The following is a 25,360-nucleotide window of genomic DNA, read 5'->3' as shown; positions in this document are numbered from 1 at the left end:
AGTGAGGAGGCTAGGAACAGAGAGACATGAGACCCAATCTGGTTCTATTTGTGTGAACAAATTCTCTCTTGAAGAACCAGTTTCACCTGGAATGTGAGGAAATAGAAGTAAATGACATTTCTGTTGTTTTCCAGTTCTGATAATCTGATCAAAATAAGTAAAGCTAAGAAGCCACAAGTTAATAAAATGAAAAAGTTTGCATGTGTAACCTGTGGCCTGTATGTCACATTCTTGATATAGTACTCACTCTTACAACATCCTAAGTCTTTTGAATGCTGTGTTGGTTCTGCTATCTTCAGCTAATGTTCTTTATTTTAGCTGCTAATCCTTTGAAAACCTATGAGTTAAAAAGAAAAAAATTTTGTATGATAATTTTTTAATGCCTAATTTCTTATTGATGCAGTTTCTGTGTGTTTAACTCTTAAAGTCTATCTCCCCTTTTAAATGCTTTCATTTTTTGCAAAAAAACTGGAATCTGCTACTTTAAAAAGAGATACATGATGATAAATGTAATTGTATGCCAGAAAAAATATATTATTTCATATGCATTAACTACAAATATTAGAGGAAAATAATTTTTTTCTTAACATATGAAAAATAACTAGTTTTGGATTATGATGTATTTTTAGTAATTTGGGCTGCCTGTATTTAAAAAAATGAAATCTGTCTTCTCATTAACACTGTTATTTTTTTTTAAAGTATGACTGTGGTTTCTCTATTTTTTGGTTCCCTTTTTTATTATACCTCCCTACCCCCATCTCTCTCTGCACAGGGTGGGTATTCTGCCCCCTCCTTCTCTCCTTGGCAGGGCTCCTTCCAAGGCATCCCACGGACTGTTCCACCGCACCGCAGACAGAGTGAGTCTGTGTCTCTCACTCCTATCCTGCTCTGGCTTCCCATTCATGGTATTCCCCTTCTGCATGACTATCCCTCCCCAGCACCTCCTCTCCCTCCAGAGTGACCTGCAGGCACACGCTAAACCAGCACTCCCTGGGCTCTCCTCTCTTAATTAATACTTCCTTTGACTGCATGTAAATAGACTTTTCTCCTTAGAGCCTTAGGAAAGCTGTCTGAAGTTAATGTCATTCTAATGCCGTTTAAACCTATTGCCAGTGACCCTATACCTACTGACATGCATCTGTCTTTAATATATTTTCTATTTTCATGACCTTGAGATATATGAATAAAAATTTTTTAAATCTAGTCATGTTAAAAATGTATACACTATCTGCAGTAGTATAATGGACAGATGCATATTGTTTAGGGAGCAGGCTTACTAGACCATTGCACATTTCTTTAAATATTTTCTAATCAAAAGGTGTTGATTGTGTTTCACTGTCATCTAATACAAAAATCTTTTAAATCATTTTTAAGAGTGTTTTTTAATAACTAATATGTCTTTGTAATTTATCAGCTGCTTTACAGTACAGAAGAAATGGCTTTTGAATATGCATGGTTTACTAACATTTCTAATGATTTAGTAATTGTTTGACTTAAAAAAAATCTTTGTTTACATTAAATCTGCTTTCCAAAACAGCGTTTATTATTTTGTATTATGTACTTAAGTATATAACTGGTAAGTTGGTTATATTTTATCTTTTTTGAAAAGTCACCCCAAAAAAGCTAATGTTAATGAAAAAGATATAAATGTTGTCAGAGTCACTTTTGTGCCTTCTCCATAGATTTGCCCTGATTTGTGATTCATATCAATTTTTTCATAAATTATTCTTATCAAAGTCATGTGAAGTATCAAAGGTCCAAAAGGGGGAAATTTTAAGCAGTTAAAATTTTAAAATGTGATTTATTCAAATAAAACTTTATTTCTTGAATTAGTCAATTATAAAGTATCAACATGAATTTGAGACAAGGTTTGAAGTTTATTTTTTGACCATTATGCCTTTCCTTCCCTTTTGCACTTTTTAAAGAACAATGGAATAGAATTTGCATAGGCTTTTATATCAAGTTTATTTACTAGCAAGTTAATTTGTTGGGTGAAAGCGTTCCTCCCTTTTCCTCCTTTCCCATCTCCTACCACCTTTGTAAATCCTCCTTTTTACTTCCTTTGCTTCAATTAGGTTGCTTTCTTCTCTATTTGAAGATGGCTAGCACATAAAGAATTATACTAAATTGCTAGTGAACTAATCTGAATTTCAAAGGGCAATTACAACAAATGATAATGTATTCTTAAACTGTAGCCAGTATACTGCATGGTTGACAGATTTACCTCAGATTGAGGTAAATTACGCACCTACCTTAACTTTTCTGAAGCCCCCTTATAGTCCCTGTTCTTTTTCTCCACTGTTCTTCTCCCCTATTCTCCTTCTCAGCTACATGTAATATGGAATTGGAGTTTAAGGTTAATTATTCAGTATTACAAATAGTTTAGATTTATTTTTAAAACATGTTTCCCAGAAGCACCCATTTCACTAGTTTCTCATTAGTATAGCTTTAGAAATTACTTATCCCTCACCTGAATCGTTGGCTCTCCATTTCCAAATGCTTCTTTCTCCTTTGGGTTCAGAGGTATTTTTTTCATTTCTGACTATGAAGCAGCACCGTCTGTCCTTCAGCACTATATCAAGAACTGTCTTTCTAGCTTTTCTAGGTCAAACCTGCTTTCTCTGCATCTCCAAGTTAGCAAAAAGAAAGTTTGGTTCACCAGAGTTTGGATGTGTTGGCCACCTAGGAGAAGGTATATACATTGGAGTCTTTTCCTGGGTAAGTTCTCATGGCTTATGCAGCTAAGAGAACTGGCCCTGAGACTTGATCATTGAGACTTGTAGAACTCTGTTTGTGGAAAGTGCTAACTAGAGGACTTATTCACAGCTTTTTTTTTTTTTTTTTTGCGGTACGTGGGCCTCTCACTGTTGTGGCCTCTCCCGTTGCAGAGCACAGGCTCCGGACGTGCAGGCTCAGCAGCATGGCTCACGGGCCTAGCCACTCTGCGGCATGTGGGATCTTCCCGGACCGGGGCACGAACCCGCATCCCCTGCATTGGCAGGCTGACTCTCAACCACTGCGCCACCAGGGAAGCCCTGTTCACAGCTTTTTGACAGCTCTTATTGAGCTTTGAAGGTTCCTTTAAAGGAAATATGTTTAAACTACTACACTTTTAAATTTACCCTGAGAACGCCTGAAGGAGTATAAAAAAATAATATAAAAGAGTGTAAAATAATAATGATTATTATTTTATAATGATAAAATATAGAGAAGGAGAAGGATATGAAATTATGGGAGTAAATCCAGTAGTTTTCCAGAGAGTTTTGGAATAGGTGTCCCCATTTCCTGCACTAAACTGCTATGTATTCAGTGAAATAATATTTGTCTCCACATTTAGTCAGTTTGTGATTTCTAGTGCTGATTTTAATTTTTGAGAGGTTAATTCTGTAAGTGATGGTATGTAGTTGAGAGAGTTCTCCTACATTATCGTGTTTCAATAATAAGTTCCTTCTGATGCCCTCTTGAACATCAACTTAAGCGAACTGCCTTTTTTTGTAAATGCAGAAGCCAGGTAAGCTTGGCTATTAGTCTTCAGTAAGGTAGTCTGTTTTTGGTTTTGTTTTTTAAAATGTGTAAGAGTAGTGGACCTAATAAAACAGGCATAAAGAGATAGCCTGTTGTAGATATTGCAGAGAGTGAAATAACTAATGCTTACAGGGACTGTTTAGCTCTGGTAACTCCAGAAAGCTGCAGTGGCCAAGGATGTTCTTGGTGAATTTAAGAATAACTCTAAAAAAATGGAGATAAAAGGAAAATCCTGGTCTTTTTTTTTTTTTTTTTTTTTTTTTTTTACTTTCTCAGGAAATTTTGACTTACATTCCTTTTCTCAGGTGTATTACTAGTCTCAGCTTGATGATGCTTATCTCCCAGTTTCAAATTAAATTTTCCCTAGGTTAGCAGAAAATATCTACATTTAAACATTCAAAGGTCTTCCTGCTGTCAGTAGGCACTTCAGCTTTTGTCCAACTGACTTAACTGGCATTGGTTTAGTCTTTCTAATTTCCAACTGTGTAAAATTAGGAATGATATATATATAACCTACCTCACAGTATGAAAATTTAATAAAAATAATTACTTTTGGCAAGTAACAGCCTTAATGGTCATCTCAAATAACATTTCTTGCCAGAGCATGTGCTTTCAGGAATACCTGACTTTTCAAAAAGTATATCTTGGAATAATACCTATTTCTTATCATGCCTAAAGAGACTTAAAATTCGCTGTTTAACACCTTTCTTGAAAGAATTTAGAAATCTTAACTTCCTTTAGCTTCCACATACAGTAACTTAAATTGGAAGAAAAAAGTTGTTTTTAAGCAACAAAAGTAACAAATACATGTTTATGTCTTAATAGCCATATTAAGCCCAGCAGTCTCTTTTTTAAAAAATTTTATTGAAGTATAGTTGATTTCCAATGTTGTATTTAGTTTCTGCTGTACAGCAAAGTGACTCAGTTATACATACATATATTCTTTTTCATATTCTCTTTTATTATGGTTTATCACAGGATATTGAATATAGTTCCCTGTGCTATACAGTAGGACCTTGTTGTTTATCCATCCTATATATAATAGTTTGCATTGGTAATCCCAAACTCCCAATCCAGCCCAGCAGTTTCTTGATGCAGTGCTGCCTGATTTCTAAATTTATATTATAATAATCACTAATTGTATTCACCAGAATTATATTAAGAATGGCAATTATATTGCCTTATATTTTCCTCCTCCTCTTATAACCTTCAGGGGTTGTTTCACAAACCTTTTTTGACAAATTCATTTTACATCATAACCCAGTATATATTTACTGAATGAAACTATATATTTACAACCCAAGACACACGTGTGTATATTTAATATTCAGATTAAAGATTCATGAAACAGTACTTTCTGTTAGGACATATGATACTCTCATATTTTTTTCCCAATTTTTTGTTTTGCTTTTTTTCACATAGTATTATATGAGCATTTTTTATATAGTAAATATTTCTTGAAAACATTTTAATGGCTACATGATAATACATTATCATGTGACTATGATATCATTTATTTAATGTTTTCCTGTTGTTTAACATTGATGTTGTTTCCATTTTCCCCTATTAAACAGAGATACTATTGTAGTGCAATTTATTCTTGTGTTTAGATCAGTGTCAGCACTAGAAGGATGGTTCTTAAAGGATGTGTGCTTTTTAGAGATGCTTGATGTGTATTGTTGAACTGTCAAACATGTTCATAAGGTATACATTAACGTGGCTCAATCTGATTGGCTTCACCATGTGACTGTAATCAATTGTACATGTAAAGATAGCATCAGTCAGTGCTTTAATCAGAATTTAGCTCTGAGAGTGACTTTTCATAAAAATAAAATATTTTTGATGAAGTCGAAAAGAGTAACTCAGTAAAAACTGAACAATTTGATTTTACAGTAAGCTATTTTTTTAAAAGTGTGGTTGATATAGAATATGGCACTGTGTCCATATTTGCAGTTAATTCAAGTGCAGATTAGTCATTGGTTAATTGACTAGAAATGTGCATCAAACTCATGGTCCAGGAGGCCGTCCCATAAACGTAGGCATGGGTTAGTTTCTTTCTCAACACCTTGCAATTATGAGAAACAAAGCAATTGCTGTTATCTGTATAAGCCTTTTATAGCCTGCTCTGCAGATTGTGGGATTGTCTTGTTAGCTGTATTTGTTGCCATATCATAGTGCCTGCAGTATCCTACTCTGGATAAATATACCATGCGTATTGGTCACAGCAGTGGAATTGTACTATTATGATGTTATTTAGTTTAGTTTTTTCTTTTTCCCTGAACTGTTCTCCATCCCAGGGGTAGATGCTGATGGGTTCTTTGTCTTAGAGATACAGACTCATGAAAATTAAGCATCTCACACTAATTATGCCTGTGCAGTAAATACTTACTTAAGTCACTATTATTCACGTCCATAGTTTTTATATTTTTAATTAATTTGTATTGGAGTATAGTTGCTTTACAGTGTTGTGTTGATAGTTTTTAAAAGCAGTTAACTGATCAACTTAGAAAAGTCATTGAACTCCTTATTTCAGAAATTGCTTATTTATAATTTATATTTATCAGTCATATATCTTCCCTAAGTTCTCTGAGATCTAGAGGCACTATTCTGAGATCTAGGGAATGAGAGCATTCCTGGTCCTCAGGAATCCTTGGAAGCTTTGATTGGGGTCATGTGAATTATAGACCAGAATTCTTTGAATCTAGTTATACTAGGGATCCAGTCCTGTCTTCCATCTCTATAGTGATGTGGGGAGCCTTGCTTATAATGTAGAACATTATATTTAAGACATACATGAAAATCAGATTATTCTTTTATTGGTCTTTAATGCAGCAGCAGTTAAAAGTAAACATTCAGTTGTATTTATAATATGCAAGACTGAAATTATTAAAAATAATTTCTACTTCCTTTATAAGGGATTACATGCAGCTAAACCTTTTTAGATCTTTGGAGTATGAATATTAATTGTGTCAAAATTCTTTTCAGTATTTTATTTGGTAAGATTCTTCAAGTGATTCCTTTTAAGGGTAAGAAGATTATATACACTGTTCTGTGGATATGAATATTTGTATTAACTTGCAAACCACTTCAGCAAGAAAGTATAAATCTATTAAGAATATGTTTTCATTTTATAGAAATATATTAAAATAATAAGTCCTAGAAAAATACAACAAAAGAAAAGCAAATACCGTTGGCTGCTACCCAGTCATGGCAATTCCTTGGTGTTGTATGTGGTCTCTGACACCACTGTCCTGTCTTTTTCTTGTCTCTGCTCTCCCATTATGCCATTGGCAAGGAGTTGAGAAGTTAGTCCATTACTTCTCTGACAAAGCGTGGTACAGTACAATTTCAGATTTTTTCCTACCACCTTCTTCATTGTAACTTTTCCCCCCCAGTTTGCATGATGCATGTCAGAGCCTGCATGAAGTTACAGGCATGTTATAAATGGCTCCATTACCATCTTCCTTTTAACCTTTCAAATGTATTTAATAATGATAATAAACTTGTATATATCAAGAAAATAATATTAGGTCATTCCTGTGTCTGTTATGCAATAGCATTTTTATGAACATTTTCTGTTTTCTACCTTACACACTTTGACATATTTTTACTCCATCAGGACTTGATATTTCTAGCTGCTGTCTTACTATTGGTGACTTTAGAACAAGAATGTTTACAGAAACTTCCTTTGTATGTTTACAGATATGACTATTTTTTCTTATGTTAATGCTAGAAATCTTTGAAGTGCTATGAAATGGTGAAGGTGAAGAGTTTTTGTGATGAGTGCTAATTTGCATTTCCTTGTGTTCAGTATATTTCCTCCAGTGGGTCTCTTGGAACCATTTTTCCCTGGAAATACTGCTTCACCATGTGGCTTGAATTTGGTGTCTGAGAGTTATCCTCTGTAGGACAGATCAGCTAAGAAGGAAATAGGACATTATCTAGGAAAGTTAATACCTGAATGTTGGTATTGAATCTGTCTTTTTGAGTTTTTAAAACAATCATCTGGCTATATTGCATATTCTGAAAGTCTGTGAACTCATTGGACTTAACCCAAATATCAAAGAATAATAAAATTTTAGTGCTGCATTTTAAATTCTCTGTCAGTTCAAATTCTAGCTTTGCCATTTACTAAAGTCTGTGAATTTGGAGATTCTACTTAATTTCATTTAACCTCAGTTTACTCATTTACAAAAAGAAGATAGTACCTTCCACCTAAGGTCTTGTGATAATTAGAGATTATGCATGTGAGCGTAGAGTTTGGTTGTCTACCATTGGAAAGAAGGGAAACCCTTCTTTTACAGTCTAGAGTATAATATTTCTCAAGTATATGTAATGTGTCAGGCATAATACTAAGCACTTTATATGCATGTTATCATTTGTGATTTACAACAATTCAATGAGGTGTAGGCACTATTATCCTCATTTTACAAGTTACAAAATTCCATCTCAGAGTAGTAAGATAATTTACCCAATATCTCACTGATAGAGATAGAGCCAGAACTCAAACCCAGATCAGTCTGACTTCCAAAGCTCAGTGATTCAATACTGTGTTGTACTAGCTCCTTCATGTAGCCACATGTAAATTTTCTCTAAACGTTAAAGTGCCTTGCATGTCCTAGCTCTAGTTTATCTCCAGGAGGACACTTGAGGAATCTTGACTTCTGTGTCATATCAGATATGCCTCCTGTGGATTTAAAACATTTAGATATGACTGACATTATTGAGATATGTATTTGGAGCCTAGAAACCTTGCAATCTGTAGCAACTAGTTTATTATAATACTATTATAGAAGTTGCTTCCCCGCCCCCCCAAGATGTAGTTACAAAAGGACAATGGCTTGAATTAATCATTTTCACACCTTTTCATAGTCGTGAGTGACATTTACTGAGCAATTTTGATGTGCTCTGGGAGGTTCTATCCTAAGTGTTTTACAGTTATAATCATTTTTAATTATTAGAATTAGAAATGGAAAATAGTTGAATGCTTGTTAAGACAGTTTCCCTAACATATTTCATCCAGAAATGTCGAGTCTCCCAACTAAAAAACATCTCTGGCGTAGCTGGTGGATCATTATGGGAGGTGCAGGTCATAATGGGAGGTGCTGTGTTCAAGCTAACATGTAATGAATCCTTCATGCTATGCTTCTAAACATGAATCATTAAGCTGACCCCAAACTTATTTAGAGAAAACATTTTTTTAATTATAAGATTTCTTTTCCATCAGTTATTAAGACTCGTTTAAATTAGTGCTGCATCATTGACCTAATAGGGGAGTATCATTTTGCTAGTCTGTTACCAAAGAAGCCGTGCTGGAATATACCACTTACCAATACTCATTTATTTATTTATTATCTAGTAAATACATATTTAATCCCTGCTGTGTGCCAAATACTGAGGATACCAACTACAACAACAAAAAATGAATAAAGCGTGGTACGTGCCTTAAGAAGCGCATAGTCTCTGCTTATCTTTGTAAGCAGCACAGAAAGACATTTAAGGTTATCATTGAAGATGCCTATCAATCCCTTGCATAATTACCCAGTAGTGCCTATTGCTGGCACTCTTGACCTTAACATCTGTAGCCATTGCATCTGAGAAGTCTCAGAATAGTGTGCTGAAGTGTATGTATTTAACTACTAAAGTAAGACTTGAAGTTGCTGAGTCCAGTTAGAAGCCCTGAGTTCTTTCAGTCTAGGAATGGATCCACATTTTTAAGCTTTAGTAACCAACCTTTCTACAAGTTGCAAGGATGGAGTACTAAAGCTCTACGAATTTGTGACTACAGAGAGTTTCCAGAGGTCCCTGCAGTAGTGGGGGAATTCGTTTTGCCCTCTGAGTCTTGTGGGCGGCTGAAGCTATGTAATGAATGGGCTGGTGGGCAACTTCCCCAGAGGTCTTTTTTTGATACAGGGCAATACCTCGTCTTTCATCTTCGAAGCTGGAAACCTGAACTCATCTTAAATTTCTCTATCTCCTTCAAAACTCTTTCAATCATTTCCAGTTTCTTTTCCTATATCCTAATTTTAAACCCTTATAATTTATCACTTGGGCTGTTAGCAATGGCGTACTACCTGGGTGTTATGCTTAACAGTCTCATCCCCTACTGTTACATTCCTCACCGATCCCACCAGAGTGACATTCTAAAATACACATTGGGTCTTACAGTTCCTCTGCTTAAAATTCATCAATGTCTCCCATCATCTACTGTACAGAGTCAGAACTATTTGGCCTGGTGCGAGTTCCTTTATGAGTTGGCCCTTGCCTACACTTTCCTACCAACATTGTGCTTGCCAATTCAAACAATTTGAAGTTACTAGAACATAATCATGTTCTTTTTTTTTGCCTTTGTGTTTTGCATGTACTGGCCCTTTACCCTGAATGTTCTTCCCTTCTTGTCTTCTTGGCAAACTCCTACTCATCTTAAAACTCAGTTCAGACGTTTGCAATTCTTGGATGCCTTCTGTGACCTCTCTAATCAGGCATATATTTTCTTCTTGCTTCTACATTTTGTTATGCTTGAGACATGGTCTCATCATTTGTCTACCTGACTCTTTCTTATGAGGCCTCTCAACCACAGGAACAGCATTGTGTTCAGGTTCATATTTTCCTACACCTACTACAGTGCATGATATATCAGACATTTTTTAAATGAATGAATGGTTTTGATATTCCTTCCTATTGATCTTATTATCCCTGATTACATGGGGTTTTTCTTTTTATATTTAAAATGCATTCTGAAAACACCTGTGGTAGTGCAGTAGTAAACGTGGGCAAGATGAATTATTAATATACAGCTGAGAGTTTAGAATTTGGGGGATTGTACTGCAAGCAGCAAGCTGTCCAAACACATCTTTGCTTTTGCTTGCTAGATGTTAAGAGGCAACTTGTTGTTCTACTTGTCAACAGGTAATTAATGACAACCCAGTCTTTAGTGGGTAACCAGTTTTACAGTCTTCCACAAATCAGGAGTAAGCCTTTCCTTGGTCCTCACTATAGTCATTTCTTGATCTTCTTCTAGAGACAGAAGATCAAGTAGCAGAATTGATTTACAAACTAGTTTTCAAATAAGTAATAAAATAAGATGTTTATTTTGGGATAGGGAAATTAAATTTTTATTTAAAATAAACTTTTAATAAAAATATAAACTCTATATTATTCAGCATTTAGAAACCACTGATTTATTTAATGTAATTAAATGATAGTATGGACACTTTTTGTATAATTGGTTAGTCTAATTCCTCTCAGTTAAAAGACTCAAAATTTTATTATTTTTTAAAAACCTGATTATTTTCTAGTTCTTTAGTATTTGTTATTGAGCTTTATTGCCTTTAATACAAGCAGAACATCTTTCTGACATGACACTCTGTTGTATTTCCATTTAGTTCTCTGGTAAGCAGTGGTCATTTGGGTAATATAAGTAATCAGAACAATGCGCATGGATAATTTATCTACAGTTCATAATGCCCCTTTTCTGGAGGCTTGATTGTCTTAATAATCAGTTTAATCTTACTTAGAAAATTATACCTGTATGCTTTGAGCTGGTAGTGCATATTTATACCATTTTTTTCCTTATGGGCAATAGACATATTACAATAAAATCATTTATTTAGATTGTCACTGATATTTTCAAAGGTCTTAAATTGTTTTAAGATTTTTAATTCGAGAGTAGACTATCTTATTGTTTTTAAAGGTGAAAAGAGGTAAAAAGGGAAAACAGATCCCCATTCAATTAACCGTTTAATGTTGCACTTTTCTCCTCCTTGGTTGCTTTTTTTTTTTTCCCTTAGGTAGATTTTGGTTTGCTTAATAGGGCCCTGCTTTATATTTTTACTGATCTTTCTAAAGAATATATCACTTTGGCATGGCCAGTTTTTTCTAGGGAATCCCAAGGAGAGTCTTGAATAAATTCCTTGATGATTTTAGTACCTCTAAATCATCTCTATGGTGATATATTGTGAAAATGCCCAGTGACTTTAACTAGGACATTTATCTTGAAGCAAAAACTGAGATGACTTATTTATTTTAAATATTCTAAGATAAAAGTTTAATGTAACATATTCTGCATGGATTAACTTTGAGTAGTCATTTTCCTGATGTTTATTATTATTATAAGTAGCAAGTCGACCCCATGCCATCACGACCAAACATCCCTCCATGAATTGGTGACCTTTGTTCTCTGTAACTTGTAACCCCTCCATAATCTAATCCCTGATTTCTGACTCTGGTAGCCATCGTCCAGTGCTGGTCAAGGAGGTGAAAAAAGGAGCAAAATACAAGTGATGCAACATAAATAGATTCACCCTTTCTTTTGGGGAAATTAGAGATACTGTGTAGATTTGTTTGTGGATTAGCATAGTAAAAAAATTATTAGTAAAATATGGTCTTTTAAAAACATTCATGTTTCAAAGCCCTTTGCCACATTTTTTGGCATTTTCAGCCCACATTATTTAATAGAACGTATATATGACTGTGTGTGTGTGTGTGTGTGTGTGTGTGTGTGTGTGTGTGTGTGTGTGTGTTTAAACATTTAGAGCAACTATTCCTGTATCATGATATGACCAATAGGCTCTGCCCCATAAACTTTTAACTGTTTGGGCCATTGAAAGATAACTTTAAGATTCATATTTCTTTACTGAATGCCCCAAAGTAATGGAAGTTGTATGTTTCCTCTGATTTGTATAGAATATAATCACACAGTAAGCTCCAGAGAAGTGTGTGCAAGGCATGTGAGCCGTAAGAACTTTACTTTTGTAGGCTTCTGAGCTTTAGTTCAAGTTACAGGCAACTTGAAATCCGTTTTAATCTCAGACATCATTCGAAAGGCTGGTTATTTTTAGTTTTATTAATGGACATTTGCTCTTGGGGAAGGTAAATCTGTTTTTCATATATCAGCCATAAGAGAACCTTGGTTGATCCCTCAAATGGCAGTGAGACAGAACAAATAAGCTGTGAAAACATTTTATTCTGAAACTTTTCAGTAAGAATATTAAAGGTAGGTTAACATTAGCTAAAGATGTTGACCTATTTTTTTTTTAAGTAATTAGAATTTCACATCAACTGAGAACATAATCTTCATTCTAAATTGTTTATCTGCTGGTAATTTTAATTCTCGATAGAGGTACAGCACCTGACACTTTGAAGTTAATGCTTCCTCTGATGAAGTGTATTGAAGTGGTATAGATCTTCCCTTAAAAAATAAGCCTTTAAAATGGGTAATAAGATCTGAAGGTCATAGTTGCTATCATTCTGTCAAGCTGTCTTATAGATAAAGTTTTAAATAATTAATGAATCAATTAAGGTAGGAATCATTTTTTACAGTAAATCAGTACTTTAATATTTTTCTTTTCTCCTGTTTGATTTTGGATCTTGTTTAGTGTTTACTGCCTGTACCATTTTTTGTTTGCATCATCACTCTTGTATGTGTCTCATGAATTACTTGAATATTGCAATTTATGTTTTAATTGAAAAACCCCCACATGCTTCTCATATTAAAACATAATAAGTACCAACACAGCCTAATTGGAACTTATATTAATTCTGGGTGTTATTTCTAAAATGAATTGTTGCTAATGTTGTTTTTAATTCTAATAGCCTCAAGTACTACAGCCTTCCAGCAGCCTTCCCAGACCCACAGACCACGCCCAGGGAAAACTAGCAAAGCCACAACATACCGAGGCCCACAGTGAGTGCATAATCCAGGGCATACATCAGGCTGTTGCACCTCTGGATGAAAGCTTTACACACGGCTTGCAACAAGAAAGCAGCAGTGGTCTGGGAGACCGGCCTTTTTCATCAAGCCCACAATTCACTAAGGATGTGGTGAAGAGTACACCTTCTGAAGCAGACTTGAACATGACCATAAATGCTCAAGAGCCTTATCATTTGGCAAATAATCAAATTAGTGACATGCAATTTGTAACCACTTCTCTTCAGACACTTCCCCAGTCAAGTATAGTAGACCAGGCTAAGAGAGCTGGAAGAAATCAGTCTTCACCAGAGGGCTACACATCTCAGCCCAAGTCCTCGAAGCTTTTTAAGCCATCCATCTTGAATTCTGTGGTACCTCCTCCAGTTCCTGAAACGTGTCCAAGTGGGAATCCCACTTGTAAGAAGTCACCAATAATCACACCATGTAATTCTGCAAAACTCCAGCCAACATCTAGTCAAACAAATCTTGCAAATAATCCAAATCCAAAAGCATCTAAGCTCCGCCCCCCTGCTGGCTCTTTCAAACAAAAACAAATAAGCAGCCCCCGACTAGAGCCCCAAAACTTCCAGGCCAAGACAAGCATCCCAAGGCCACTAACAAGAAGAAAAGAAATCATGCAGAATCCTAATGACAATTTGAATTCTGGGGATTGTTTGGCCTCTAATCAATATTCTCGTCTTCCTAAACCAAAGATACATTAAGCATAGCCATCACCTGCCAATTTGTTTTTTTAAAAAACAGTCTGTAATAGCTTTATGTGCAGTTTGCTACTGTGATGGAGGTTCCATTGAAAGCTTGCAAATCTAAAAATTAAAATGTGGAAGCTTCTACTAGTTTGGCTCTTCCATTTTATATCCTGGTTGAAGTACATAGTATTTGAGCATATTTGTCTCAGGTAAACACAAAAGTTTGCTTACCCATTCAGAGGTCTACAGAAGGCTCTAATCATGTTTTCCATCCCTCTGCACATCAGAAAATTCATAATATTCCACTTAGCAAGCAACAAATGTGCTTTGCTGATTTAGTCCTTTTAAGGTCTGTATTAATTGTGGTTGTCACAGCCTCACCCTTTTTCACTCATCCCTCCTGTGAATATGGTTACTATTATAACTAAAGATTTGGTGATAATGGAAGATGGTAGTCTGTACGTAGAGTTCTGGCCAGTGATTTGTATATTTAAAAGGTCTATGCAAAAGCTCTGTGATGAATACAGGAGATCAGGCTTTTATTGGGAAGTTTATGTAAGTTTTATTTTTCTTTGCTATAGTCTCAATATTTATTTACCAGACAAATTCCCCTGGCTAAAAATGTTTCATATTATGTATATAAACCAATTATATGTTGCTTTAACATCTTGTTTTACACACACACACACACACCATTTGTGTTTGTTTTTATTACTGAATAAATTTTGGAAAGCTCGAGTGAGGATACATCTTGAAACCTGACGTAAAGATGTATTCATTTGTAACATATGTTGGTGCTAGAGTTTTGCTGGTAATTCCATTTTGAACCCTATCGACTTATGGATCCATGATAGCTGTTTTGAGGTTCCACAGTATATATTTTAAATTAAGTCTTTATTGCAATGTTTATATTTATTGACTTTCTGCTAATATCCGAAGACTGGAATAATGGACTTGAAATGTTTGCACAGAACTTTGATGGGATATAAATATCCCGTATATAGGGATTTAAAACTATTTTCTATAGCAAAGCAAGTTAAAGTATTTTGAATATAATTATAAATTTAAGTAAGACTATCTTGAGAAAACCGGAATTCATAGCTGTGTTTTTTTGAGTTTTCCAGGTTTCCCTTTTATGTTGGTGTATGTTTGAATGACAATTTCTTGAAAGTAGATTTGGGAAGAAAAATAAAATTAGAAAGGGGAAATTATGTTTTATTAAAAGGTATTAAAAGATATTTCAATGGCAATATGTTTATTTATTTTAATGTGCTAAGAAGGTAGCTGTGGAACTGCCAAGGGACCATATGCATTAACCTAATTATGCTGCAGGCCGCTTGTCAGGTGGTTCAGTAAATTTGCCCTCCTGTTCTCCCAAATCATGGCATCTCTAGGCTGTTCAACTGTTGCTGCTTTTGTTAGAATTAATGTCTTTCACACAGATAGTATTTACAACGTCAATCTTTGTTGTGATCAGCTGACCAAAAATTTATCAAAAGGGTTTATGGCCAAAAAATCAGTCACTCAAATTCCTAGGGATCCCTTTAGAAAAATGTACATCGTCCCATTTTAGAGGAACAACACAGCAAGTACTCTAGCGGAAATTTGAAAAGAGGTGTTTACTACCATTTGATGCAGTCTTCCCTTACCTATAAGGAACCATTCGAATGAATTTGCCATTCACCAGATATCAGCGATTCTTGGATTTGGTAAGAGGTGAGCAACACAAATCTAGTATCATACTCTCATCTGACAGCACTTCTGCCAGAGAAGCACTAAAGTTGAGAAAGTTTTTCCCATAGTCTAGATACTGTTACTATGCTAAGCGATCAGACATATCAGGAAGGCTCTTTTTTCTTCATAGGGACAAGCAGTAATAGCTGAAGCTGTAAGTGGGTACATGTGGTTTTTATTTTGAAGGAGAAAGAAAACTGATCTCAGATATTGCAAATGGGGTGTTTCCCTAAAGTAAAACATACCGATTAGTAGGTCTTGGTTTATTTAGAAATTATATAAACTCTTGTGAAACATTATTAACAAGTAGGCCTTTATCTTTAGGGGAAAATTTTTAAATTTTTACTTTATTTTTAATCCCCTAGTCTGAGGGAAATGTCTTTATTAAAAATGTTGACTCCTGCAATATGTTTATTCTAATCCTTTTCCTGCTCTGTTTTTTATCCCTGATGAATTTGCAGAAATATTAATCCATCAGTTCAATTTCTCTGTACCTTTGTTGAGCCTGAGTCTTGGCAGAAGGCTCATTAATATAATTATGAAGCATACTATTAAATTTAAGAGAAAAAATCTAGGATGCTTGCATGAAACAACAAAGTATTTGCCTGCAGTTTTCTTTAAAAACTGCAAGAATATTATGCTAGTCTGCTCCTTAGTAAATGTTAAGTCAGAAATGAGGTGAGGCTGTAGCTCACCTGAATAATCAGAGCTCACTCACATTTGGCTCGATCTCTCTTTAGTGCTTCTGTAAGTCAACTCTGTGCCAAATCCCCCTGCACAGGAACTCAGATCACTCTTTTCCTTGTTCTTGTGATTTCGGTGAAGATGGTGGCAGTGTATGAATTCTAAATCCCGAGGAAGAAGTCTTATGGGCATTGGTTAAGTTTCACATTGGTGAAAGAGGAAATAGAGTATGTAGAATTATACATTTGGCTGTTAATGGGGTGCATATAAAATTCCTTAAAGACAGCTTGGCTAAGGAGTTAATCAGTACAGGTGCAGATGATTTTAAGGCATTAAAGGATTGTATAGTAATATCATTTAGAATGTTTCTAATAACTGAGACCCTCTAGCATTTTTCTTTTGGAGTCTCATTTTAATTTGTGCAATATTTTCAGGCCTATAGACTACTGTTCATCGTATTTATATAGATGTTAGGGAACTTTACTAAGTATTTTAACAAGTAAAAATCTGAATATGAAAGAAAATATCAGATTTGCACTTTAAATGAGCTTAATTGCTTGGAGTTGTGCCTGAAATATCGAAATGCCTCCTATTGGGTGTGGCTTTCTTTGTTGAAATGAATTTCTCTATAATTGTTGCTGTTCGAAGTACAGCCTTTCACAGTTGTATTCTAAGCATGTCACTTTTTCCATTAAAGCACTAAGTTCTTTGAATGTTTCATTGTCCCCTTAAGTATTTTACTCAGATGCATCAGAGAGAACATGGTCCCCGTAGAGCTGTCACTTCTAAATCTTCCTGTAGCATGGATGGTGTAACAGACACAGAGATGCACTCTTCATTTCTGAGCAGAGTTGTCATGATGGTTTCCTGGCCTCTAGGGCACTGAGGATGCAATTTGGAATCATCAAATAGGCTTGCAGTGAAGAGCAGTAAGACTGCAGCATAGTTTCAGTTTACTGTCAATCTTACATAATAGTTTTCGTGTTTATGAATTAGTTGGGGTGGTTATGTTTGCATGCTTATGCACACATTTGAACATTAATTATAGCTGTAATACAGATACCTGATGTTTTTCCTTGGGGATGATGGCCTTGCTGTTTTTCTTAATTCTGATGCCTGAATTATATTTTAAAATTTTCTTTCCACACCTCCCTTCAATTTTTCTGCTGCAGCAATTTGAAAGAGTATGTTTGGGTAAATGATTATGATGGTGAGCACCAATCTACAACTATGCTGTTAAAGATACATCATATGTTTTAACTTTGTTGGGGGAAAGCTACCCACTTTCTCCTTGGTAAAGCATTGCCGTAACAAAATAATACTGACCCTAAGAATTTAAAATCTCTTAAGTCACTGCTGACTAAAATCAGAAACACCACGATCTTTAATGTCTGCAGTATTGTTTTTCCCACCGATTTAAAAAAACAGTTCAGAGTAAATACTGTATATTAGAATTTGCTTGTAAAATGAATTATAAAAACTGGATGTAAAGTCTCTTTCCTGAAAATGTTGGCATAGTAAATAAAAATAAAGTTCATAATTATAAAAGTTTCCTTGTCCTTCTCAACACTGACGTCCACAGTGTACTTTCTCTCATAACTTCTTTTCCACAAAGATCTAAAATATTCATTTCGTTGATTTTTTTTCAAACTCTGTATCATTTCACACACTCCCTTCAGCATACACACCACACTTCCAGCCCTGATTGAGTAAAAGGAATAGGGAATTTATAATTTATTTTATTTTCCAGTTTAACTATATGTGATAGACTTTATATAATAGGATATTTGAAGTTGCTTCAGTGATGTATCACATTATTACCGAAAATGGTTCCATAAATGCCAGGAAAAGAGTGAATGAAATTTTATTAGCAATAAATGTGATAATGGCATTTACCATGTCTTAAGATACCTATATCAGTTTTAAGGCCCTCTGAGTTGTTAGCAAGTATTCTCTTAAATTAACTCAAAATTTTTCCTTTTTAGTCTTTCATCAAGTGCAGTCATTTGTTTCCCATTATGTTTTTTCCCCACATTTTCCATCCTGAAAATCTTTTTCTTCCCCAACAGAGAAAACAAGTAGAAGTTCTAACTTCTTGTGATGATCGGGTTTAAGTAATTTTGCTGGGTATCTTACGTATGCCATCACTGTACTGGCTGCTGGGTGGGCAGAGAGGAAGGCTGCGTGGTCTCTGCCTCCTGGAGCTGAAGAACCCACAGGTGGTTTTTAATACCCTCTCATCCAGTTCATCATCTTGTTGGGATAACAGTAAAACTCCACTCCTTTCATTTCATTCTGGGCTTTAATTCCCTTGCACTATTCTCATCTTTGCTTCTGTGTTACCTTTCTTGGTTACAGTTCTTTATTTCCCTTTGAAAACCTGGCCTTTTATAATCTGATTTTACTCAAGAACGCCTTTCTTAGCTGTACTGGATAGTCTTAAGTATTCTGCATTCTCTTCCATAGGTGATTTGGTCAAGATTTAGTTTTGAGGTTTCTCAGCTATCTTAAGCCGCCTTCCCTTGCTGACTTCAGCCCATAGATGTCTTGCTTCCAGGGGCCCAGCCACTGAGGTAGCAGTTTTAATTCACAGTGTCCTGTTAATAGGGTTATAGAAGTGTCGTGTTACAGAAGCAGGGCCAGCAGTCAATCCTACAGCCTCACACACGGAAGAGCCTGTGGGCCAAATGGAGGTCCCATTTCAAACATCTTAGATACTAACAGGCATAGTAACACAAACCTTAGTTTATAAAGAAGCGCTGTGACAAGTACTCTGATATGTACTGTATGTGTCCATTACAGTCATGATAGCTAATAACCCTTGGTGTCCTATGCGTGCCAGTCATCATTCTAAGCACTCTGTGCTACCCTTTTTTTTTTTTCTTTTTTTCTGCGGAACGCGGGCCTCTCACTGTTGTCCTCTCCCGCTGCGGAGTACAGGCTCCGGACGCGCAGGCTCAGCGGCCATGGCTCACGGGCCCCAGCCGCTCCGCGGCACGTGGAATCCTCCCGGACCGGGGCACGAACCCGCGTCCCCTGCATCGGCAGGCGGACTCTCAGCCACTGCTCCACCAGGGAAGCCCTGTGCTACTCTTTTAATTCTAGCAACAATCCTACGAAGCAGGCAGCAGTATCTCCGTTTTACAGAGAGGAAGGTAAGGCTCAGAGAAGTTAAATAAGCTGCCTAAAATTTCACAGCTATTAAGTGACACAGTAGAATTGGAAACGAGGCCATCTGGTTCAGGGTCCATGCAATTTAATCACAAGGCCATTACCGCTTCCCAAGGTATATTTCATCTCAGTTCATTTTCACAACAGCCCTTCCTTTCTCATGTGATAAAACTGAGACTCAGGGTGTTAAAAGTCACTTGCCCAAAGTCACACACTTATTTAACTAGCAGAATTGGTTCGGGGTGGAGGTGGGGGTGGGGGTGGGGGTGGGACTGAAGCCAATATATTTTTATTGAATTATGCTGCCATCTAGTGGTAAAATTTGGAAACATCCTTACACGTACATTGCCTTACCCGTTTCCAAAAGACTTCAAAGCTGCTTAATATTTCAGAAGACAGAAACCCTGCAAAATCCCCAAAGCATTAAAATAAGAGTGAAGGGACAACAACTACATGGTAATGGTGGAGGCAATATCTTTTAACTGAGAGCAGACTTGGTTCTGAGTTTCCTGGCAGCCAAGGCAAAGAGGGGAACTTTAATGTGTTCCATTTTTATCACTGCCAGAAAAAAAGTAGATCAGTACATCACAAGAGATTTACTGGTCTTGGACTTCATTAGCAATTCAACAACAACAGCACTAAAAATGCTGGAGGTTCCCTCAGTGTGGACTTTCATTTACCTGGAAAAGCCAGCATAGAGTCTCAATAGAACAGGTGTGCCTGTTTGTATAAGAGCCCTGACTCAACCTCCTACTCTCTGCAGGCAGTCACTCCTGGGATGGGAATGCCCTGTGAAGACTTTAGCAAACTATCCACTAGATCTTTTTTTTTTAATTTAATTAATTTTTTTTATACAGCAGGTTCTTATTAGTCATCAATTTTATACACATCAGTGTATACTTGTCACTCCCAATCTCCCAATTCATCACACACCCCCACCCCCACCCCCACCCCCGCCGCTTTCCCCCCTTGGTGTACATACATTTGTTCTCTACATCTGTGTCTCAATTTCTGCCCTGCAAACTGGTTCATCTGTACCATTTTTTTAGGTTACACGTATATGCGTTAATATACGATATTTGTTTTTCTCTTTCTGACTTACTTCACTCTGTATGACAGTCTCTAGATTCATCCACATCTCTACAAATGACCCAATTTCGTTCCTTTTTATGGCTGAGTAATATTCCATTGTATGTATGTACCACATCATCTTATCCATTCGTCTGTCGATGGGCATTTAGGTTGCTTCCATGACCTGGCTATTGTAAATAGTGCTGCAATGAACACTGGGGTGCATGTGTCTTTTTGAATTATAGTTTTCTCTGGGTATATGCCCAGTCGTGGGATTGCTGGGTCATATGGTAATTCTATCTTTAGTTTTTTAAGGGACCTCCATACTGTTCTCCATAGTGGCTGTATCAATTTACGTTCCCACCAACAGTGCAAGAGGGTTCCCTTTTCTCCACACCCTCTCCAGCATTTGTGGTTTGTAGATTTTCTGATGATGCCCATTCTAACTGGTGTGAGGTGATATCTCATTGTAGTTTTGATTTGCATTTCTCTAATAATTAGTGATGTTGGGTAGCTTTTCATGTGCTTCTTGGCCATCTGTATGTCTTTGGAGAAATGTCTATTTAGGCCTTCTGCCCATTTTTGGATTGGGTTTTTTGTTTTTTTAATATTGAGCTGCATGAGGTGTTTATATATTTTGGAGATTAATCCTTTGTCCATTGATTCATTTGCAAGTATTTTCTCCCATTCTGAGGGTTGTCTTTTCGTCTTGTTTGTAGTTTCCTTTGCTTTGCAAAAGCCTTTAAGTTTCATTAGGTCCCATTTGTTTATTTTTATTTTTATTTCCATTACTCTAGGAGGTGGATCAAAACAGATCTTGCTGTGATTTATATCAAAGAGTGTTCTGCCTATGTTTTCCTCTAAGAGTTTTACAGTGTCCAGTCTTACATTTAGGTCTCTAATCCATTTTGAGTTTATTTTTGTGTATGGTGTTAGGGAGTGTTCTAATTTCATTGTTTTACATGTAGCTGTCCAGTTTTCCCAGCACCACTTATTGAAGAGGCTGTCTTTTCTCCGTTGTATATCCTTGCCTACTTTGTCATAGATTAGTTGACCATAGGTGTGTGGGCTTATCTCTGGGCTTTCTATCCTGTTCCCTTGATCTATATTTCTGTTTTTGTGCCAGTAAAATATTGTCTTGATTACTGTAGCTTTGTAGTATAGTCTGAAGTCAGGGAGTCTGATTCCTCCAGCTCCGTTTCTTTCTCTCAAGACTGCTTTGGCTATTCGGGATCTTTAGTGTCTCCATACAAATTTTAAGATTTTTTGTTCTAGTTCTGTAAAAAATGCCATTGGTAATTTGACAGGGATTGCATTGAATCTGTAGATTGCTTTGGGTAGTATAGTCATTTTCACAATATTGATTCTTCCAATCCAAGAACATGGTATATCTCTCCATCTATTTGTGTCATCTTTAATTTTTTCATCAGTGTCTTACAGTTTTCTGCATACAAGTCTTTTGTCTCCCTAGGTAGGTTTAATCATAGGTATTTTATTTTTTGTTACAGTGGTAAATGGGAGTGTTTCCTTAATTTCTCTTTCAGATTTTTCATCATTAGTGTATAGGAATGCAAGAGATTTCTGTGCATTAATTTTGTATCCTGAAACTCTACAGAATTCATTGATTAGCTCTAGTAGTTTTCCAGTGGCATCTTTAGGATTCTCTATGTATAGTATCATGTCATCTGCAAACAGTGACAGTTTTACTTCTCCTTTTCCAATTTGTATTCCTTTTATTTCTTTTTCTTCTCTGATTGCCATGGCTAGGACTTCCAAAACTATGTTGAATAATAGTGGCGAGAGTGGACATCCTTGTCTTGTTCCTGATCTTAGAGGAAATGCTTTCAGTTTTTCACCGTTGAGAATGTTGTTTGCTGTGGCTTTGTCGTATATGGCCTTTATTATGTTGAGGTAGGTTCCCTCTGTGCCCACTTTCTGCAGTTTTTATCATAAATCGGTGTCGAATTTTGTCGAAAGCTTTTTCTGCATCTATTGAGATGATCATATAGTTTTTATTCTTCAATTTGTTCATATGGTGTATCACATTGATTGATTTGCATATATTGAAGAATCCTTGCTCCCTGGGATAAATCCCACTTGATCATGGTGTATGATCCTTTTAATGTGTTGTTGGCTTCTGTTTGCTAGTATTTTGTTGAGGATTTTTGCATCTATATTCATCAGTGATAATTGGTCTCTAATTTTCTTTTTTTGTAGTATCTTTGTCTGGTTTTGGTGTCAGCATGATGGTGGCCCCATGGAATGAGTTTGGGAGTGTTCATTCCTCTGCAATTTTTTGGAAGAGTTTGAGAAGGATGGGTATTAGCTCTTCTCTAAAAGTTTGATAGAATTCACCTGTGAGACCATCTAATCCTGGACTTTTATTTGTGGAAGATTTTTAATCACAGTTTCAATTTCATTACTTGTGATTGGTCTGTTCATATTTTCTATTTCTTCCTGGTTCAGTCTTGGAAGGTTATACCTTTCTAAGAATTTGTCCATTTCTTCCAGGTTGTCTATTTTATTGGCATAGAGTTGCTTGTAGTAGTCTCTTAGGATGCTTTGTATTTCTGTGGTGTTCGTTGTAACTTCTTCTTTTTCATTTCTAATTTTATTGATTTGAGTCCTCTCTCTTTCTTGTTGAGTCTGGCTAACGGTTTATCAATTTTGTTTATCTTCTCAAAGAACCAGCTTTTAGTTTTATTGATCTGGCTATTGATTTCTTTATATTTCATTTATTTCTGCTCTGATGTTTATGATTTCTTTCCTTCTGCTAACTTTGGGTTTTGTTTGTTCTTCTTTCTCTGTTTCTTTTAGGTGTAAGGTTAGATTGTTTATTTGAGATTTTTGTTGTTTCTTGAGGTAGGCTTGTATTGCTATAAACTTCCCTCTCAGAACTGCTTTTGCTGCATCCCATAGGTTTTGGATCATCGTGTTTTCATTGTCATTTGTCTCTAGGTATTCTTTGGTTTCCTCTTTGATTTCTTCAGTGATCCATTGGTTATTTAGTAACGTATTGTTTAGCCTCCATGTATTTGTGTTTTTTTCCTTGTAATTGATTTCTAATCTCATAGCATTGTGGTCAGAAAATATGCTTGATATGATTTTAATTTTCTTAAATTTCTGAGGCTTGATTTGTGACCCCAGATGTGATCTATCCTGGAGAATGTTCCATGGGCACTTGAGAAGAAAGTGTAATCTGCTGTTTTTGGATGGAATGTCCTATAAATATCAATTAAATCTATCTGGTCTATTGTGTCATTTAAAGCTTGTGTTTCCTTATTTATTTTCATTTTGGATGATCTGTCCATTGGTGTAAGTGAGGTGTTATAGCCTCCCACTATTATTGTGTTACTGTAAATTCCCTCTTTTATAGCTGTTAGCAGTTGCCTTATGTATTGAGGTGCTGCTATGTTTGGTGCATATATATTTATAACTGTTATATCTTTTTCTTGAATTGATCCCTTAATCATTATATAGTGTCCTTCCTTGTCTCTTGTAACATTCTTTATTTTAAAGTCTATTTTATCTGATATGAGTATTGCTACTCCAGCTTTATTTCGATTTCCATTTGCAAGGAATATCTTTTTCCATCCCCTCACTTTCAGTCTGTATGTGTCCCTAGGTTTGAAGTGGGTCTCTTTTAGACAGCATATATATGGGTCATGTTTTTGTATCCATTCAGTGAGCCTGTGTGTTTCAGTTGAAGCAGTTAATCCATTCATATTTAAGGTAATTATCGATATGTGTGTTCCTATGACCATTTTCTTGATTTTTATGGGTTTGTTTTTGTAGGTCCTTTTCTTCTCTTGTGTTTCCCACTTAGAGAAGTTCCTTTAGCATTTGTTGTAGAGCTGGTTTGGTGGTGCTGAATTCTTTTAGCTTTTGCTTGTCTGTAAAGCTTTTGATTTCTCCATCGAATCTGAATGAGATCCTTGCTGGGTAGAGTAATCTTGGTTGTAGGTTCTTCCCTTTCATCACTTTAAATATGTAATGCCACTCCCTTCTGGCTTGTAGAGTTTCTGCTGAGAAATCACCTGTTATCCTTATGGATGGTCCCTGTATGTTATTTGTCATTTTTCCCTTGCTGCTTTCAAAAATTTTTCTTTGTCTTTAATTTTTGCCAATTTGATAGTCTCGGTGTGTTTCACCTTGAGTTTATCCTGTATGGGACTCTCTGCGCTTCCTGGCCTTGGGTGGCTATTTCCTTTCTCATGTTAGGGAAGTTTTCAACTATAATGTCTTCAAATATTTTCATGGGTCCTTTCTCTCTTCTCCTTCTGGGACCCCTATAATGTGAGTGTTGTTGCGTTTAATGTTTTTCTAGAAGTCTCTTAGGCTGTCTTCATTTCTTTTCATTCTTTTTTCTTTATTCTGTTCTGCAGCAGTGAATTCCACCATTCTGTCTTCAAGGTTACTTACCCGTTCTTCTGCCTCAGTTATTCTGCTATTGATTCCTTCTAGTATTTTTCATTTCAGTTATTGTATTGTTCATCTCTGTTTGTTTGTTCTTTAATTTTTCTAGGGCTTTGTTAAACATTTCTTGCATCTTCTTGATCTTTGCCTCCATTCTTTTTCTGAGGTCCTGGATCATCTTCACTGTCATTATTCTGAATTCTTTTTCTGGAAGGGTGCCTCTCTCCACTTCATTTAGTTGTTTTTCTGGGGTTTTATCTTGTTCCTTCATCTGGTACATAGTCCTCTGCCTGTTCATGTTGTCTATCTTTCTGTGAATGTGGTTTTTGTTCCACAGGCTTCAGGATTGTAGTTCTTGCTT

The 25,360-nt window shown here is 35.9% G+C and overlaps 1 protein-coding gene across 5 annotated transcripts in view; it reads left to right on the top strand.

Annotated features, from left to right (window-relative positions):
• CCSER2 (coiled-coil serine rich protein 2) overlaps positions 1 to 17,889 on the top strand; it is a 162,539-nt gene extending 144,650 nt beyond the window's left edge. For 3 of the 5 annotated variants that reach the window (XM_019925751.3, XM_019925752.3, XM_019925757.3), the window contains one exon: positions 13,120 to 17,889. In XM_019925751.3, the coding sequence (XP_019781310.1) occupies positions 13,120 to 13,938 (819 nt within the window). In that variant the 3' untranslated portion in view covers positions 13,939 to 17,889. Of the gene's footprint in view, positions 1 to 772; positions 858 to 2,888; positions 3,144 to 13,119 lie in introns of those variants that run through there. The other 2 variants (XM_019925754.3, XM_073793384.1) reach the window with 2 other exon arrangements.
• Positions 17,890 to 25,360: the final 7,471 nt, after the last annotated feature.

The sequence above is a fragment of the Tursiops truncatus genome, chromosome 16, assembly GCF_011762595.2.
Source record: "Tursiops truncatus isolate mTurTru1 chromosome 16, mTurTru1.mat.Y, whole genome shotgun sequence".
NCBI lineage: Eukaryota > Metazoa > Chordata > Mammalia > Artiodactyla > Delphinidae > Tursiops > Tursiops truncatus.
The sequence above is the reverse complement of the archived record's forward strand: the minus strand, read 5'-3'. Positions and strand labels throughout refer to the sequence as shown.